The sequence below is a fragment of the Petaurus breviceps genome, unplaced genomic scaffold (genome assembly GCF_028583685.1).
Source record: "Petaurus breviceps papuanus isolate PSGF00001 unplaced genomic scaffold, PetGlider_PUasm1.0 181, whole genome shotgun sequence".
Taxonomy (NCBI): domain Eukaryota; kingdom Metazoa; phylum Chordata; class Mammalia; order Diprotodontia; family Petauridae; genus Petaurus; species Petaurus breviceps.
In genome coordinates, this window is record NW_027185784.1 from 22,874,005 (window position 1) to 22,892,327 (window position 18,323).

Genomic DNA, 18,323 nt, shown 5'->3' on the forward strand with positions numbered 1-18,323 from the left:
ACTTAGCACCCACCCAGAAACACCTGGCCGTGTAACCTTGAGCAAGTTACTTAACCCCGATTGCTCAAAAATAAAAAAAAAAAAAAGGTCTATTAAGAGGCAAAGGAAAACTGTTACAATGGAAGGGAAGAACAGGAAGGCAAAAGGGAATGGGTCAATCTTACTCTCATTGAATTTGGCTTAGGGAGGGAATAACATACACACTAAATAGGGTATCTTGCCCTATAGGAGAGTAAGGGGGAAGGGGGTGAAATGGGGGATGATGGAGGGGGGAGGGCAGGTTAGGGGACAGGGTAGTTAGAAGTACACACTTTTGAAAAAGGACAGGGTCAAAATAGAGAATAGAACAAGTGGGGGGCAGGATAGGATGGAGGGAAATATAGTCAGTCTTTCACAATATATCCACTATGGAAACGTTTTGCATAGCTATATATGTACAACCTATATTGAATTGCTTATCTTCCCAATAAGGGTGGGTGATGAGGGAAGAAGAGAAAGAATCTGGAATTCAAAGTTTTGAAATCAAATGTTTAAAAATATATTATTATTATTATTTTACATGCAACTGGGAAATAAGATATAGAGGCACTGGAGGATGGAAATCCATCTTGCCCTACCAGAAAGTTGGTGGGGAAACGGGGGAAGATGTAGGAGAGAGCAGATAGGGGGAGGGCGTATACAGTGAGATTGCTGTTTTGGGGTCCTGGGTAGGGGAAAGACGGAGAAAATTTGTAATTCAAAATCTTGTGGAAATGAATGATGTAAACTAAAAATAAGCATAAAATTTAATTAAAAAAAAAAACAGGTCTATTTTCCCAAAATGTAACTTCTTCCCTTGTGTGCTGAGATGAGGAATATAAATGGGAAACAGAGAAGATACCATGATTGGTTGGTATTTCTTAGTGTTGTTGAATTGTTTATCATTTTTCTTTCACTTTCTTTTTTAATTTTTTGCTACAAGAGCTGTCTCACTCAGTATACAAGTACGAAAGAATATGTTAAAAATAAATGATGGTGTTGATTTTTAAACAAATTGTGTCATATGAATGTAATAGGACATGATTGTGCCATAAGAAATGATGAAATGGACAATTTCAGGAAAAAACTAGGAAGATCAATATGAACTGATACAGAGTGAAGTGAGCAGAAATGAAAATAATTTATACAATGATAACAACATTAGAGAGAAAAACAACTTTAAAAAGTTTTAGAATTCTGATCAACAAAATGATAAACCATGACTACAAAAAATTCATGAAATACATCACTATGCACTTCTGGATAAAGAGGTGAAGAACTCAAATGCAAAAAGAAAAATACTTTTTCAGACATAGGTAATGTGGGAATTTTAGGTAGATCTATGGAGGGATTTGTTCTTGTTTTAACTTAGTCACAAGGAAGAAAATAGTAGAAAGGAGAACACTTTTTTTTAAGTATTAAATTATTTTAAAATTCTATTCTCTCCATAGAAATAGGGAAGATAAATAGTTTTATGTGTTCACATATACTAGTCAGTCAGTCAACAAGCATTTATTAAACAATTACTGTGTACCGGGTACTGTGCTAAGGGACAGATAGAAAGGCAAAAACTGTCCCTGTTCTCAAGGAGTTCACATTGTATGAGGGAGACAACCTGCAACAAACACATACATAAACACTAAATACAGGGTAAACTGAATGTAATCTCAGAAGGAAACGAATAATAGTTTAGGGGACTCAGGAAAGGCTCCTTGAAGGAGCTAAGATTTGAGCTGAATATTGAAAGAAGTCCAGGCAAATGAGAGGTGGAGGTGAAGAGAAGGAGAATCCCAAGTATGGGGGACAGTCAATGCAAAGACATCAAATTGGGGGCATGGAGTATGAAGACTAACAGATAGGCCAGTGCAGCTGGATTGCTGAGTTCAGGAATGGGAGACAAGTATAACAAGACTGGAAAGGCAGGAAGGGGCTAGGTTTGCAGGGCTTTAAATGTCAAACAGAGAAGGTGATAGGGAGCCACTTGAGTTTCCTGAGTAGACCAATGACAGAGTCAGACCTCACTTTAGAAAAATCACTTTGACAATTGGCAGATCACTTTGGAGGACATATTGTACAAAGGGAGAGATTCGAGTCGGGAGGACCAAAGAGAATTATATTTCAATAGTTTGGCAGAAAGGTCATGAGGACTTAGGCTAGAGTAGATGGGTTTTGAGGGTAAAAAAGGGAAAATATATGTGTGTATGTGTGCACATACATGTATTCACACATATACACACACATACACACGTATACATGTGAATACATGCACAAAGATGTTGTGAAGGTTAAAAATAACATAAGAGGGGCGGCTAGGTGGCACAGTGAATAGAGCACCGGCCCTGGAGTCAGCAGGACCTGAGTTCAAATTTGACCTCAGACACTTAACACAAAAACTAGTCCCAATTGCCCTCTAAAAAGCAAAAAATTAAAAACAACATAAGAGATTAAAGGCAGCCAGTCATGGTGTCTGTGGGGTTTATGGGCTGTTCAAGGCGTAATAGCACCTCTGATGTGAGATTTGCTGAGCCCTATTCAAGGTTGCTCATTCACCTTTGGTGTCCACCTTTCATCCAACTCTCACCTGTGCCTCCAAGAAGCTATACAGCACGTGCAGAGGCCTCACATGGTAAAACTGTCTCAGCAGACTAGCTAAACTAGGTTGAGGGTAACCAATAGACTTCAAACTGCTAGTGAGTTAGCAGCATGTCTACCCCAAGCTTATAAGACTTCCTCTGGCTGAATGGATGGATGAGAACAATTTGTTCCAACAACCATGAAGGAGGTCAAAGTAAGCGCTGTGAAGACCTTAGAGCTTGGTCAGGCATCCCCTACGTCCTGGACCATTATTGGCAATTGTCCTGACTTTTGTCTTGCCACTGGACTTCAATGACTCTGGGAGAGAGAGTGAATCTGATGACTTTATGTAACTCTGCCTCACATAAATGCAATTCCTGCACAAGTCAAGACATCACCCCACGATGTCATTGGTCCTCTTTGAAAACAACAGACAAATAACAGATAGAGTGTGGAGCTCAGAGTCAGGAAGTCCTGAGTTCAAAGTCACTCTCAGAAACTAATTATGTAACCCTGTGAAGGTCACAATTGCTGTCTGCCTCACTTTCCTTAACTGTAAAATGGGGATAATAATAGCACCTACCTCCGGAAGGTTATCAAGAGGACCAAATGGTAATATTTGTAAAAACCACTTAGCACAGAGCTTGACACATAGTAGGCATTATATAAATGTTTATTCCCTCCCTTCCAGATTGGCTATATAAGGAGAATGAGAATGAAGGAGCAAAGATGACAACAAGGTGGAGAGCCTAATTGGTGGTATCCTCTACAGCAATTAGAAAGTTGAGAAGGGAGTGTTTGAGGCTAAAGATGAGTTCTATTTTGGATATTTTGAGTTTAAGATGTCTATGGGACATCCAATTCACGATGCTTAAAAGGCCATAGAGGTATGGGAATTACCTTTATAGAGATATTTGAACTTATGAGAATTGATAGATTATCAAAAGAAACAGGAGAGAGAAAAGAGCCCAGGACAGAGACCTAGGGAAAGTTTAGTGGGCAAAACCTGAAAGATGCAGCTGTGGAAAATGAAAAAGAACTATAGTCAAATAAAAGGTTTTATGGTAATGGCTTGTAATTTGATTAGTGTATTCTCTCTAGTGTTCCAATCAGTTTATGGAAACTGCTTTTACTAGTCTCTCCAAAGACAAACATATGGTAAAGTCTTAGAGAGGTTAAGTGATATGCCCAGGGTCACACAGTTGGTATTCCTCAGAGACTAGATTTGAATCCAGGACTTTGTAACTTTGTAAACCAGATGGTTATCCTCTATTCACGTATTAGTTATTTCCTCCTTCTAGACTATGAATCCCATGAGAGCAGAGAAAGTCTTATTTAATTTTTAGATCTCCCCAGAGCTTACTCTTCATCTCTCTACTTTTTTTTTTAACTAGATCTGGCATTTTATTCGTGATGAGAATTCTCTTTAGGGAAACTCCCACTGCCAGCACAGATCAGCAATTGTTCTACTATTTAAATGCTTAGGGAACTGTCTTCGTATCACACGAAGATCAAGTGACTCCCCCAAGAGTCATCCAGCAAGTATGTGTCAAAGGTCGGAACTGAACCTATTTCTTCCTCTTGGTTGCGGTTAGCTCTGTATTATTCTACTATATAGTAGTTACTCAACATAGTTAGGGGGCTTTTTTCTTTGTTTTCCTTTTAATTCAAAGCGTCCTTAACTCTGAAGGATACACAGAAAATATATAGTATATATATTTCAAATTCTCTCCACATACTATATGGGTTTCTTTATCAATCAGTACATATGGAAAACAAAAACATAAAACAGCATAAATAGTAAATAAAAAACCTGATTCCTAGTCAGGAAAACTTGGGTTTAAGTCTCATCTCTGATAAACACAAGCTGCATGATTACATAATTTCTTATGATGACTTAACTTCTTAGTGTTCCAGATAATTTTCTAAGTCTATAAATTTCAGCACAATTTGCCCTTTGGCATTGGTAGAGAGTGTTTCTCCAGTGGGAATCAATTATACCACAACTCTGGACCCTGTCAAAACCCACCAAAAATATACTGGGATCCAAAAGAAATATAATTTTTATACCACCCCTTTTAAAGGGGTTTGCTATGGCACACTTGGTGGGCATCAACTATACGCATGAAACCACAAATCTGGTTCTGTCAAAACCCACCAAAAATATACTGGTCTGGAACAAACATAGAATTTTTATATCACCCTTTTTAAGGAGCTTGCATATTCTAAGGAAATCATGGTACCTATCCCCGGGTTCCAATCTTACTCTTAGATGCTGTCAATTCCACTTAGTTAAGGAGTGAACTGATAATTAAAGCATTTGCTGATAAAATATAAGGTGTTACCTCTCTCAGAGGGTTGTATTTGTATTTTCATCAGCATTTTATTTCTATTCCTTCTCCCTTTTAAGGGGAAACAACTGCTATCATTACCTCCCCTCCCCTGCAGGTTGACTTCACAAAACCTTCCACAAAGTACCTCCCCCACCTCCTCTAAGGTAATGAAAAAATGACAGAAGACATTGTAGTATAGTGAAAAGAATACTAAACTAGTATTTAAAAGTTCTAGTTCTTGGGGTGGCTAGGTGGTGAAGTGAATAGATCAGGAGGACCTGGGTTTGGATCCAGCTATTTTAACACAAAAAATAGCCATGTGACCTTGGGCAAGCCATTAACCCCAATTGCCCTCCAAAAAGCAAAAGAAAAAAGAAAAAAAAAGTTCTAGTTCGATATTATACATTGTAACAGCAACATTGTGAATGATCAATTTTGATAGACTTGGCTCTTCTCAGCAGCAATGACAAATTGTATACACAGGCAATTCCAAAAGACTCATGATGGAAAATGCTATTCACATTCAAGAAAGAACTATGGGGTCTGAATGCAGATTGAAGCATACTATTTTCACCTTTAAAAATTTTTTTTCTTTATCATGGTTTTTCCCTTTTGTTCTGACTCTTCTTTCACAGCAAGACTAATGTGGAAATGTGTTTAATAAGCTTGTACATATATAACCTATATCAGATTACTTGCTTTCTTGGGGAGAAAAAAATTTGGAACTCAAGATCTTACAGAAATGAATGCTAAAAATTTTTTTTAAGATTTTAAGTTATAATAAAATAAAGTCAAGTCCTTCCCCTGGGGGGAAAAAAAGTTCTAGTTCCAGCCTTTCAAGTTGTTTCCTTAGCTTTAAAATGTGAATACCTAGATCTTAAGAATCAAATGAAAAAATCTGTGTGAAAAGCCCTCTGAAAATTATAAACCCTCATGTTTGTAACTTGTTAGTCCCTTCTAATGGGTAATGTGGTGCCACCAGAAGCTTTTGAACAATGAAAACAGTTGGTCTTTCCAAAAACAAAAAATGGAGACAAGATTTGGAAAGAAAACCTGCAGTGAAGAAGAGGATTTAGGAACCTTTTTTAACCTTCTGGACCAAAAGCATCAGGGAATGATCTTAGGCTTCAGGCTTTTCTTCCTCCCTTTACTAGCAATTCATTTAGAATTGCTTTCTTTCTTACTTCCTTTCTTTCTTTTAAAGGGAAGGCTTTCCCAGTCACAGCCCCTGAAGAGTCCTTCATTCACAATTATTTTGCCCATTTATACAAGCCTTCCCTTTACTTAACTACCACCAACAGTAAAACAAAAGAAAGAACTCTTATCATCATGTTTTCCAATATCACCCCTTATAAGGAAATAATTATAGTTCTGCTTCTTCTTTCTGTTTATGCTTTAATGAGGAGCCATCCTACCCCTTCCGAGCGCCCCCCGCCCCCCTCCCCCTCCAGCTTTTCTCTGACACTCTCCTGCTTTTGATGAATTACTGCTGGGACATTTTGTTGCCTGGCCCAGGGTGACTATGCTTCATTACCCTTCCAGCTCGCTTTTGATTCTCAGGACTTCACCATTTATACCCCCAAAAGGACACCATTCTCCCCTCTTCAGCTCCCTTTTTTTATCATCTTCCCCCATTAGAAGGTAAATTCCTTAAGGAAATGGATTGCTTTCTTCTGCTTGTACTTGTATCTCCAATGCTCAGCACCATGTCTGAGACATATTAATCACTTAATAATTGCCTGTTGCCTAGCTTTGGTTAGCCTATAGGGCAAGGATGCTTCCTTCCTGTTACACAAATGATACACTCCAACTCTCAGCTCTGGACATTTTCTCTGGCTATCCCTCAGGTCTGGAATGCCATCCCTCCTCATTTCCACCTACTGTCTTCCCTGGCTTCCTTCTAAGTCCCAACTAAAATCTCACTTTTTCCAGGAAGCCTTTCCCAGTCCATTTTAATTCTAGTGCCTTCTTTCTCTTTATCATTTCTCATTTATTCTGTATGTAGCTTGTTTGTATGTATTTGTTTGCTTGTTGTCTTAGCCTATTAGATTGTGAGCCCCTATGACAGGGTATAGGCTCTGGGAACCCCCTTCAACTCTCCTTCAATCTTCCCACTCAATCTGGCCTAGTTTTGAGGCCTTAAGCCTTCCAGTATCACTATGGCCAAATCTGCTATCTTTAATCTAGCCTAGCCCTCCATTGTCTGTTATCTCCAGGTAGCCTTCAGCTACTTCCCACCCTTAATCCTATTCTCTGGATTCCAGGAGTAGGATTTCTAGTCACTCTAGTCCTTTCTAGATCCTCTTTAGACTCTTCTCCAAGATTCTTCCTGGAGCCCTCCTCCCATCACCCTGGAATACTTGGACACCTCTAGATCCCTCCCACAGACTTTCTGTATATAAAATCCATCTTGCCTCCATGAAGGTGCTCAGATTCAATCTAGTTCAGATTCTATCGTCCACTTGTCAATACAAGTGTCACAAATGAACAGATTCCTTAAGAGAATGGTGAGATTTCTTAAGAACCTGGCCAATATGGCGGATTTTTAATAAACTTTTTCTTTGTCTGAAAGGCTTGAGTTGAATTTATTCGGGCAGGACCCAGCATATGTCAGTATTTTGGGGTCCCCTTAACCTCAAACATCTAGATGACAAGGACTTTTGTCTCTTTTTCTATCCCCCAGCACTTAGTACAGTGCTTGGTATACAACAGGTGCTTAATAAATATTTATTGATGACCCCAAACACCTCAGGCCCAATTACTGGAGACAGCCTTTGGAGTCTTTAATAACAGAGACCTGATTGCAGCAGAAGAGAAAGAACTCAGGGAACAAACCAGAGAGAAAACATGCCGATCCTTGGCTGCTGCTGCCAGGAAAAACCCTTCCAGGGACCCCCTTGGAGAAAGCCCAGTCACTTAGGCAGGGGGAAAAACTGCTTTCCATGCCACAAAGAGGGACTGGTCCAAGGAGTGCCCCTCCAGGGCACCTCCCCAAAGGGAGCCCCAGGAACCAACGCCTCTAGAACTGTGCCCATCTGACCAGGAGGAACATTGGAGGAAGGATGGTCACCGAGGTAAAAATGGTAGAGCCACCTCCCAGTACCCTGTCCTCCAGTCTTCTCAAGACTCAGAATGATGGGGAAGCCTGGGGCTTGGCAGTGCTCCCACCTTCTACATTTCTCTCACTGAACTCCAAGCATGGAGGCTGAAGGTATGGCTAAGTTCTCTTTTCTTACCAATTGGTTCTACCCTCTCCTTGACCAGTCAGGTCAGGGGCATGGAAGGGGAAACTTAAGGGATGTCCCCAGACATACCCAGTCTCCTGCCTACTTGGGGATCTGTTGTTTGAACACTCCTTCCTTATGCTCTCCTCTTATCCTTTCCCCTTGTTGGGAAGGGACCTGTTGTCGGAAATTGGGAAGCCAGCTTTCTCTAGTTAAGCCTCCCAGATCTCCCCATGTTCCCTCAGAAGTATGGGAGATAGTTGAGTCAATAGTTGGGATCAGGAAATTCCTGCCTGAGCTACTTTTGCCATGCCAGCATTTGTTTGACTCCTAGATCCTAAAGTGTTACTCCAGAGTGGTCTATATCCAATTAAACCCAAGGCCTGGGAGGGACTACAATCGTTAATTGCTACTCAAGGCCCAGACCACCAGGTGAAAGTTTTGAGAATTTGAAAACTAAATTGACCACCACTCCAGCTTTACCCAATCTAGAAGAAAGCTTTTACTCTCTGTGATGATGGAAGGAAAGAACAGGCTTTTGGGAAGTTGTTGCCTGTTTTTGAAAACTATTAGATTCTATGCCTGCTATTGCTTTCCATGTGCTAAATGTCCATGGAGCAATTTAGAAAGGAAAGGGATATCTGACAACATTTTGGCCTTGCCACAGTCATTTTTAATTCCTACCAGGGAAATTGTCTTTTCTCTATTTTTTTTTTTGGTGCCTGTTTGGTTTTTGTTTGCTTAACCTCTTTGCCAGGTTTGTCTCCTTCAGGGTTCAAGCCATCAACCTCTGGATGACCACTAAAGCTATGTGAATCTCTGACTGAATCCAAGTTCTCCAGCCCACTGGACCTGGCATCATCCACGTTCCAGAGTCTGAACCCCTTGAACCAGACCCAGAGAGGCAGGGACAGCTCTACACCCCTTGCCAACAGGAAGTACTTTCAGAGGCTGAGAACTTCGCCCTTTACCCCAAAGGAATTTGGGTCCCATATGTTTGAGGGGGGAATGATGAGGTATGGGCTCTGGGAGCTCCCTCCAGCTCTCCTTGAGTCCTTGAGGTACAGGCTCTGGGAACCTCCCTAGGACTCTTGATTAAATCATCCCATTTGATAAGGCAGGTCTGTTGCTAAGACTTCCCACCCCTGAACTGGCCTAGCCCACCATTGTTTGTGGTCTCCAGGTGACTTCCCACCCTTAATCACTCATTGACCTCATTAACTCCTCCTGAAGACCCTCCCCAAACTCCTCCTTTAGACCCCCCTAGATTCCTCCCACAACCTTCTATATATAAGACCCCATCTCATACCACGTGGTGTGAGAGTGCCATAGCAATGACTTAACACGGACTTACTCTGTGTCTAATGCAAGCGAACTTTACTTTTCTTTGGCTGAGAAGACTTGAGTCGAATTTATTTGGCAGGACAAGGCGTGTTGTTATTTTGGGGTCTCCAGAGCAACCCTAACCCTCTTAGTGGGTAGCCTCTTCAACTGTGACCAGGGAACAGCACCCTACCTAGCCTCCATATTTTGGAAATTCAGTGTTAATACTAGTTATCAGTTCTGGACTGGTTATGGCAATAGTCAGTCCTCATTTCAGGGCTAGAAAGAGTAAATGAGGGGGTCACTAGATGAACTCGCCTGCATTAGTTGTGTGACCTTGGGCAAGTTACTTAACCCCAACTGCCCTCCAAAAGGCCAAAAAAAAAAAAAGTAAATGGATGGGCCTAAAATAGGATTCTGTGTAGTTAAGAGGTCAGGGAAGCATAAAATATTGAGGTATAGGGTTAGGAGTGCTGGAGGCCCCAAAATACCAACATGTTGGGTCCTGACAAATCAATTGGACTCAAGTCTTCTCTCAGCCAAAGAAAAGCAAAGTTTATTAAAGATTCGCCGTAATGGGTAGATTCTTAAGGAGCCTCGGTATCTGTGACACTTGCATTGGACAAGCCGGCTAGAATCATCTGACAGTCTGCCCTAGATAATTCTCCTGACCTTCTCATGGAGGTCAGATGGGTCCTATATACAGAAAAGTTGTGGGAGGAATCTAGGGGTGGTCCAGAGGAGGAGTTTGGGGAGGTCAGACTCCAGTAAAGAGAGATTAAGGGTGGGAAATATCTGGAGGCTACCTGGGAATGACAGACCATGAAGGATTAGGCTAGTTTAAGGGTATATAGTTATTTTGGGTGGGGGCTAGCTGGACAAAGGAGGGCTAGGCTAGTAACAGATTTGGGCTGAGCTAAAATGAAAGGCTTATGGCCTCAGGTAAATGCCTCATCAAAAAGGAAGATTCAATCAGAGTTCAAGGGGGTTACCAGAACCTGTACCTCATCAGTGATGCTACTTACTCTTCCTTTTCTAAAAGAGTTCTGGCCTCACCCAACTAACCAAGTAGCCAAGACTACTCCGGAAGGTTCGGCTTGAAACTCTGGTGGAATAAGTAGCTGGGAGATTAAAGGTGAAGTAGGGGGTGATTGGTGACTAAAACAAGGAAAAGATTCGGCAGAAGTAGGGTTGAGTGAATGATGTACAAATCTTGTTCAGGAATGGTCTATGGGTGGGTCTGAAACTAGACTGAACTGCCATGTGGTATCAATGGCTATTGTAACCCACAACCTACAACATGAGGAAATGGAATTGATCTTAATTAGTGGATTCCACTCCAGCTAAGGTGAAAAATGGGAAACTATATGGTCAACTCTAATCCTATTTCCAAGAGTTTCTGGCTTACCATTTTTCTATCTTAAATCATCTTTTAAAATTCATATGGAATGTATGTGTTTGTTTGTATGTATACAAACATCACATGCATATCGATTTTGTATGTGTGAGAAGAGAGAAAAATTGGGGGCAGCTATGTGGTACAGTGGATAGTGTGCCAGGCCTGCAGTCAGAAAGACTCATCTCTCTGTGATGAAATCTGTCCTCAAACACTTACTAGCTTTGTGACCCAGGGCAAGTCACTTGACCTTGTTTGCCTCAGTTCCTTATCTATAAAATGAGGTAGACAAAATGGCGAACCACTGCAGTATCTTTGCCAAGAAAACTGCAAATAGGGTCATGAAGAGTCATACATGACTGAAATAACTAAGCAACAAAATATATATGTATAATATATACATACATAAATGTAAATTTCTATCCTTATATGCTGTAATGGTAATGTAATTTTGAATTTTAAGATCCCTTTTGTGTTGGCAAAAGTAGCAGGTCACTTAGCACTTAGTAACTGATCAAGTCTCTGATTGGGGGAACAGAAGGTATGAACTCCTGTCTCCTGTTAACTGACATAACAGGAAGGGGTTGACTGAAGGAAGTAGTTAATATTGTGTATATAAGAAAAGCCCCAGAGAGGCACAGTCCGATTTTCCTTGAGACCCAGATCTGGTGGCAGAACAGCTACAGAAGAATGGAGAACTGAGTCCTGAGAACTTGTGGTGGTGATGGAGCTTCTTCTGAACAGGTTCCCAGAAGCCCAGAGCCCAGAGCCAGGAGGCTGGAACCCAAGTGACTGAAGCATGACTGGGATGCTGAGACTTTGTTTGTGGCTTGGTTGAGCCTTGAATTCCCTGGAGCAGAAATGGTGAAGGATGGACCAGACCCTGTGAACGCCAGTGTGGAACAGGAAGAGAGCTGAAAGTCAAGGAACTGGTAGCTGTCTGCCATTGAATGCAAGGTTACGGTCTGGTGAATCCAGGTAGAATCTGGGACCATGGAAGGGGATCCAGGGAATCTGAGAACAGGCCCCAAGTGAAGATGAAAAGACCTCTCCTTGGGTACTGAGTAATTATGGAATTATAGTTTACTAGTGACCTAAGGGGTGGAGGATTTTGTGTATGATACTTAGTAAGACATTATTGATAAGTATCTAATTGAGTTAATCAAGACTTTGCCCCAAGAGTGGAAGACTTTGACTGTGTACGTTGATACTACTGATAAGTGACTGAGTTAATTTGAGTGACTATTTTACTTTGAGACTATGCTATAAATATTATATTGTGATTTTCTGTGATAAGCTGTAATATGGTGAATGCTATATTTTGAATTATGCTGTATCTTGATTTTCCGTGTATGTTTTGCTTTTGTTATGGAATAAATAGAGTGATCACTACTGAGTAATCAGAACCTTAAAAAAGCTGTCCACAGTAGCAGTTCTTCTGGAAAGTTTCTGTGCATGGCATTACATATGCCCACCTCACACCCAATAAACTTAATATTGTTGTCCATGGCCAATTTTTCAGTGACCTTCCCCTAGTTCCCAACCATCCCTTCAAGACTTTCAAAGAAGGAAAAAAATCCTATTAAGTACCACAAATTTCATCATGAATTAGAATATAAATGGGAATTCTGTCCCCAGTGTCACTACCCCACTCCCTCCATTAGTAGTAGAATCAAACCCATGGCATCAGAATTACAAAGTAGAGTTAAAGAAGGAAGATATTGTTGTAAATATATGTGGGGAAAATTCCAGTTTATTTTAGGTGCAAAGACAAACATTCATCTCCGAATCGATATTATTTAGGATTGGAGGCTTTCTCATTGGGCTTTTAAGGAGCAGTAAGGCCTACAAGAAGAATACAATCAAGGCAGCAAAACAGAACAAGGTTTGGTGATAACTTGTCTTTGTCAGCAGGTAAAAGCCAACATTCAATAATAATAACTAACATTTAGATAGCACTTAATATGTGCCAGACACAGTGCTAAGAGCTTTACAATTATTTTTTCATTTAATCCTAAAAACAACCCTGGGGCATAAGTGCTATTATTACCCCCATTTTACAGATGAGAAAGCTGAGGCAAACAGAAATTAAGTGATTTGCCCAGTGTCACCCAACTAGGAACTATCTGAGGCTGCATTTGAACTCAGGTCTTCCTGATTCTATGCCCAACACTCTAACTACTGGCACCACCTAGCTGCCCATATATTGACTAGTACCAGGCCCTCTCTACATCCAATGAATAGCCTACTTTAAGTATAAAATTCTGGACTTGAGACAGGAGGGTAATTTGACCTACACTTCTACCCCATAAATTTTCAATTTTAAGAAGCAGGAGAAGGACATGCATGATATATGATAAAGCCCTTTCCCCCCTTCCTCTATGTCCCATTTGGAGACTTCCATTCCCATTCTCTGTTCTCACAACATCTGGTAATATGCTCTACTTCCCCTTCCTACCTTAGAAAGGACTTTAATTAGGTGTTTATCTGGGGGGGGGGAAGGAGGGAGAATACAATAAACTTAAGGTAGAAGGGCAAGAAAAGCCATTTACTTTGGAGGGGAGGGGGCAAGTCTGAGGGAAATGGAGAAGAGTAATACATGGAGTGGTAAGACAGTTGAATTTAGGTGTTACAGGTACAATGTTTCTCAATTGGGAGGGAGAGCCTCTCCTACAAAAGGAACACAGCATGTTGTCTTTGTCAACTATCCCCATTTCAGGGACCTAAGGAAACGGATCTTTTCCATGTTCTCAATGTCACTGAGAACAGGCATTTCTTCTGACACATACACAATATATCAGTTTCTAAAAATCATCAGCTATGCAAAAGTGAGCAATAAAAACCATATGGCTTATGGGAGAAACGGGGGACTGGGGGTAATGCTTAAATTCTGCCCCAAGGGAAGCTCCAATGGGAAGAACCCTCACTGTGGGAACCAAGTCTCTGACAACACCAGCCAGGACCACAGGTTTGGTGTAGTCTCATGTGAGGTGTCCTGGGGAAAAGCACCCCTACACCCCCTCCACACACACACACACACACACACACACATGTTGGGCCCATTTCCAAGGAGGGAGTGTACAGGGGCCATTTCCCGTCAGTCTTTTCCTAGGGCAGGTGGCCCACTACAGGCCTTTTCCTACTGGGAGCCACAGATCTCTTCTCACACACCTCAATGCATGTTGACAGCACTAACCCTTTAACCAGTCTGTAGAGGTCACCCTCCTGTTGTACTCCCCCCATCAATGGGTGCAAAATTCATGTTAAACTCAAACTGCCCCCTAACAATAGTTTCACATGCACTGGAAAAAAGATTATACCTCTAATCACCAGCCCCACCCCTACCCCTACACACTCCCTTTTCCTTTTGGACAAATTCAGCATTTTTAAAAGTGGGCTTATTTGAAAAAGTAAATGTATCACCTGATAGCAATTCATCTTTCTGAAAATAGGATTCATTAAGAGCATTGAGCAATCAGAGGGAGGAGGGACTAATGACCATGACAGGAATTTGGATGTTAAGTGTCCTGGGTTCCTAGCTCCATCCTTGCCATTTCAGCCCTATTGTACCATTCTCTCTGTACTTCAATCCCATTTCACCCCCCCACCCCGACTCGTGAAATGGAAAAAAGTCATTCTCTTGATTCAAAAATAGAGAGGATTTTGCTAAATGTGAAATGTAGTTGTTATTCTATTGGGTGATATTTGGGAGCAGGAACTCACTGTTGGCAGAAAAAGATATGGAATGGGGGAGACTAGGTGGTGCAGTGAGTACAGCACCAGCCCTGGAGTCAGGAGTTCAAATCTGGCCTCAGATACTTAACACAAAAAACTACCTTGGACCTTGAGCAAGTCACTTAACCCCAATTGCCCCTCCAAAAAGCAAAAAAAAAAAAGGAAGATGGAATGGGGAACAGAAAGGGAGGGAGCAGAGGAGCAAGTAATTGGTAGAAATCCACCCTTTCCTTGTCCATTTCCCCTTAACTCCCATGTTACTGGTTAGGTTTACTTCCTCTTAATGTGTTACACTTTGCATCAATGTGGGCTGGAAAGGTGAGGACAAAGGGGAGGAATTTGGTTTCACAAATTTTTTTTTACACATTCTTAACAAGCAAACAAAAAAACACATCTCACTCTTCTGTACCTTGTAGAAGCTATGGCCTTATAATTATTCCTCCATTACAACTGAGTAACCCTATGTTCATCAAACCCCTGCCTTCATTGGAGGGGAAAGGGCAATCTTCAGTTTATTCATCACCTTTTTGTTTCAGTTTCATTTCCCTTAACCACGTAGAAAAGTGCGAACTAGAAAGTGGCGAAGTGGACATAGACTTTGAGGTTCAGCTTCCATGGAAACTGTTCAAGAGTCTCCTAGGACTTTGGCTGATTTACCAAAATCTTCCCCTTCCACTTAAGACTCGACAGCTCAGAAATCCTGCAGGGCCTGATAGACACATGGCTGGATCTGAGGAGAAACCCTGTTCTAGTTACAGCCTTCCTTCAGTCTGGATTTATGCCCTTGGGGAACTTACTTCCTCATTTCAGTTCAAATCAATTTATTAAGCACCCACTACAAGCAAGACAACTGTACTAGGCGTCAAAACCTGAAGCTAGGGAAACAAAAGATTAAAAAAAAAAAGCAAATAGCCCCTGCCCTAAAGGACGTTACAACCTACAGGAGCTATTTCATCAGCTGTGAAATTAGAACCTTAATTCAGTAATTATTCTTTAAACTTCTAATTCGTAATAGCCTATACTAGGCTAGGCGCCAATGATAAAGACAAAAGAAAAAGAAACAGTCTTTGACCTCAAATAGGGGGATACAACACGGATAGGGATAGGCAAGGAGCTAAGCTTGTGATTTCACTGGTACAGGGAATTTCCCTAAGAGGAAATTCCTTCTACCAATAGAGGCTGGAATCGTCTTGGCAACTTATAGTCTAGGATAGCTTGTGTAGAGAAATAAAGGCGAGATACACAATAAATACAAAATTAATGAAACTGGGGGAGGGCGGCAGTTAACTGCTGCGGTCAAAACATGACATGCGGTCTTTCATCCAGCTCTAACCATCTAAGCCTCTGTGTATCTGGAGGACACCGGAGCACAAAGAGCTTCTGGAAGATGCTAGTCGTGCGTGTCTTCTCTCCCATCCCCTCTGCCATCTTCACCATCACTCCCCCTCTTCTTCCCCCCTCCCCAGCCCGTGATCTCTTCCTCCCGCCCCGCCCCCCTAGCCTCCCCATACTCACCCCTGTTTCTTATACCTGCACCTATCTTGAATGAACAGTTTGCAAATGTGTAGCCGCTCGCAGCCGTCACATTCGTCCCGCAGGTAGTGGCCGCAGAGGCGCAAGGGGCTCACGGCCACGGCCACGGTGGGGTCCTCGTCCTCCACCAGCAGGAAGCGCTCGGGCCCGGCTTCCTGCAGGATTTGGTTCAGCTGTGCCTCGGACCAGCCGATCTTCTGGCTTAACTGCCGGACGTCGGAGGAGCCCGCCTTGTTCTCGCACAAGAGTTTGGTGAGGAAGCAGCTGACCCCGGGATCTGCCATGGTTCGCAGCCGGGCCCAGGAGCCACGGAACCGAGCCGCAGCTGGAGCAGCAGCTGGAGTGGCAGCCGCAGCCGACTCCTCCCCTCCTCCTCACAATTGAAAGGTAGAGCCAAAGCCCTAGGCGGACCAAGGCGAGGGGTGGGCCCTAGCCTGGAAAGGGGAGGGAAAGGGGGATGCAGTCTCTCTGGAAGAGGAAGCCAGGACCAATCGCGAAGCTGGGATAGTCAATCCCTCTGAGGGCCCGCAGGCCAGGGCCGAGCTCTCCTCCCTTCCTTCTTCCCCTTCGAGCATTTCTCTCACCCCTCCCCCCCAATGCACATACACACAGTTGCCCGCATAAAGATGAATTATTATTCGTTGACGAACGAAGGTCCCTTACCCTCTCTGCTGCTCCCATCTCTTAGAAGGCCCAGGCCCCAAGCTTTCACCCCATTCTCAAACATATTTCAACCTAAGCGGTCTCACTGGGTGAGGGAGAGGTTACGTGGTGAATTAGAAAATAAGCAGAACCCCAATGTCTGGAGAATACGGAAGGTTCCGTGGTATTGCTGTGATAGGGAGAGAAAGCTGTGGTCCGGAGCTGACTTCTTTGTTCTCGCTGTAGCTCATTCTCATAGATTTGTGCTTAAAATGTGTTGGAACTGGTTGGCTGCTCAGAGATCAAACCTAACTCTGCACTGATTAAATGGAGGTCTTCCATGATTCCCCCACTTGGTTATGATTTTTTTTCTGCAAGAAATTTTGCATCTCTTCTTGTAAATAATCATTTATAAATAAATTATTTTGTATTATATATAATACTACATATTTTGTTATGTGTATGTGTGTATGAATATGTGTGTGTGTTAAATCTATAACGGTGTCTTTTCACCTCATTAGACTTGAAGCCTAAGAGGTCAAGGATCCTAGAGGCATTAAACTTTCTTTATTTTCCCTCAGATTTAGCAGTGTTCTGCACACAGTAGGCACTTAATAAATATTTGCAGCTGAATCAAATTGCAACCACTTACTGGAGAGATAACAATCCCATAGGTAGTTACTACCCTTGTATTGTAGCTAAGAGGAAGGAAAAAATCAATCAATAAGCATTTATTAAACAATTCCTCTGCTCCAGGCACTATACTAAAGTTTTGCCAAGACAAAAAGTGAAAGTCTGTCTTCTTGGAGCTTCCATTCTAAGGGGGAGCTACATATATACAAATATATTTGTGAACTAAAATCTCAGCACTCAGCATTCATGACACAAGCCTGTCAGAAACAAATTTAATTCAATTCTAAGCATGTCTTCTTAGAGAAATTCAAAGGGATAGAGATTTGACTGCTTTTGAGAACAAAGGACTGGAGGTTAACTTATGGCTCTGTTGCTCATTAGCTCTGTGACAGACATTATACAAATAATTTCATTTCTCTCTGGGCTTCAGTTTCCTCACCTATAAAATGTGGGTATTGTATTAGGTATTCTCTAAGCTCCTTTCCAGAGCCAAATCCTTTTATCTATACGAATCCTAATATTTAGGATTCCCCCAACATTTCAGTCTATTATAGTGTTCAAGATGAATGAAAAAATTTCATAATCAAGATCAAACAGTATGAAATTTAGGTACCAGTTTTGGTTCCTTAAATAGGAGAGTCACCCATCCTGGACATGTGAGGGTTGATGTTAGCTAACATTGGTGATAATTATTGTATTGCTTTGCATGGTTTATGTTTAAGTTTTCTTGGTTACCTGGTGACATGTAGATCTCCCTTCTCAAAACTAGTACATTGTGAACCCTCTAAGCAGTCTGATCTATAATGTGACATTAATGTGACCTGACTTAATTTAATTATGCAGTTGTAGGAATTGTGGAAAAAAAAACTTATTGCATTGTTTGAAACTAGTCCTGTGTAGCTGGGAAACTGA

General features: G+C 41.8%; 1 protein-coding gene across 3 annotated transcripts in view; it reads right to left on the bottom strand.

The window, feature by feature from the left end:
• The window catches only part of ZC3HAV1L (zinc finger CCCH-type containing, antiviral 1 like), an 80,772-nt gene extending 64,121 nt beyond the window's left edge, over nt 1–16,651 (bottom strand). The window contains exon 1 of one of the 3 annotated variants that reach the window (XM_069087319.1): nt 16,134–16,651. In XM_069087319.1, the coding sequence (XP_068943420.1) occupies nt 16,134–16,420 (287 nt within the window). In that variant the 5' untranslated portion in view covers nt 16,421–16,651. Of the gene's footprint in view, nt 1–16,118 lie in introns of all 3 variants that reach the window. The other 2 variants (XM_069087318.1, XM_069087320.1) reach the window with 2 other exon arrangements.
• Between the last annotated feature and the right edge of the window lie 1,672 nt (nt 16,652–18,323).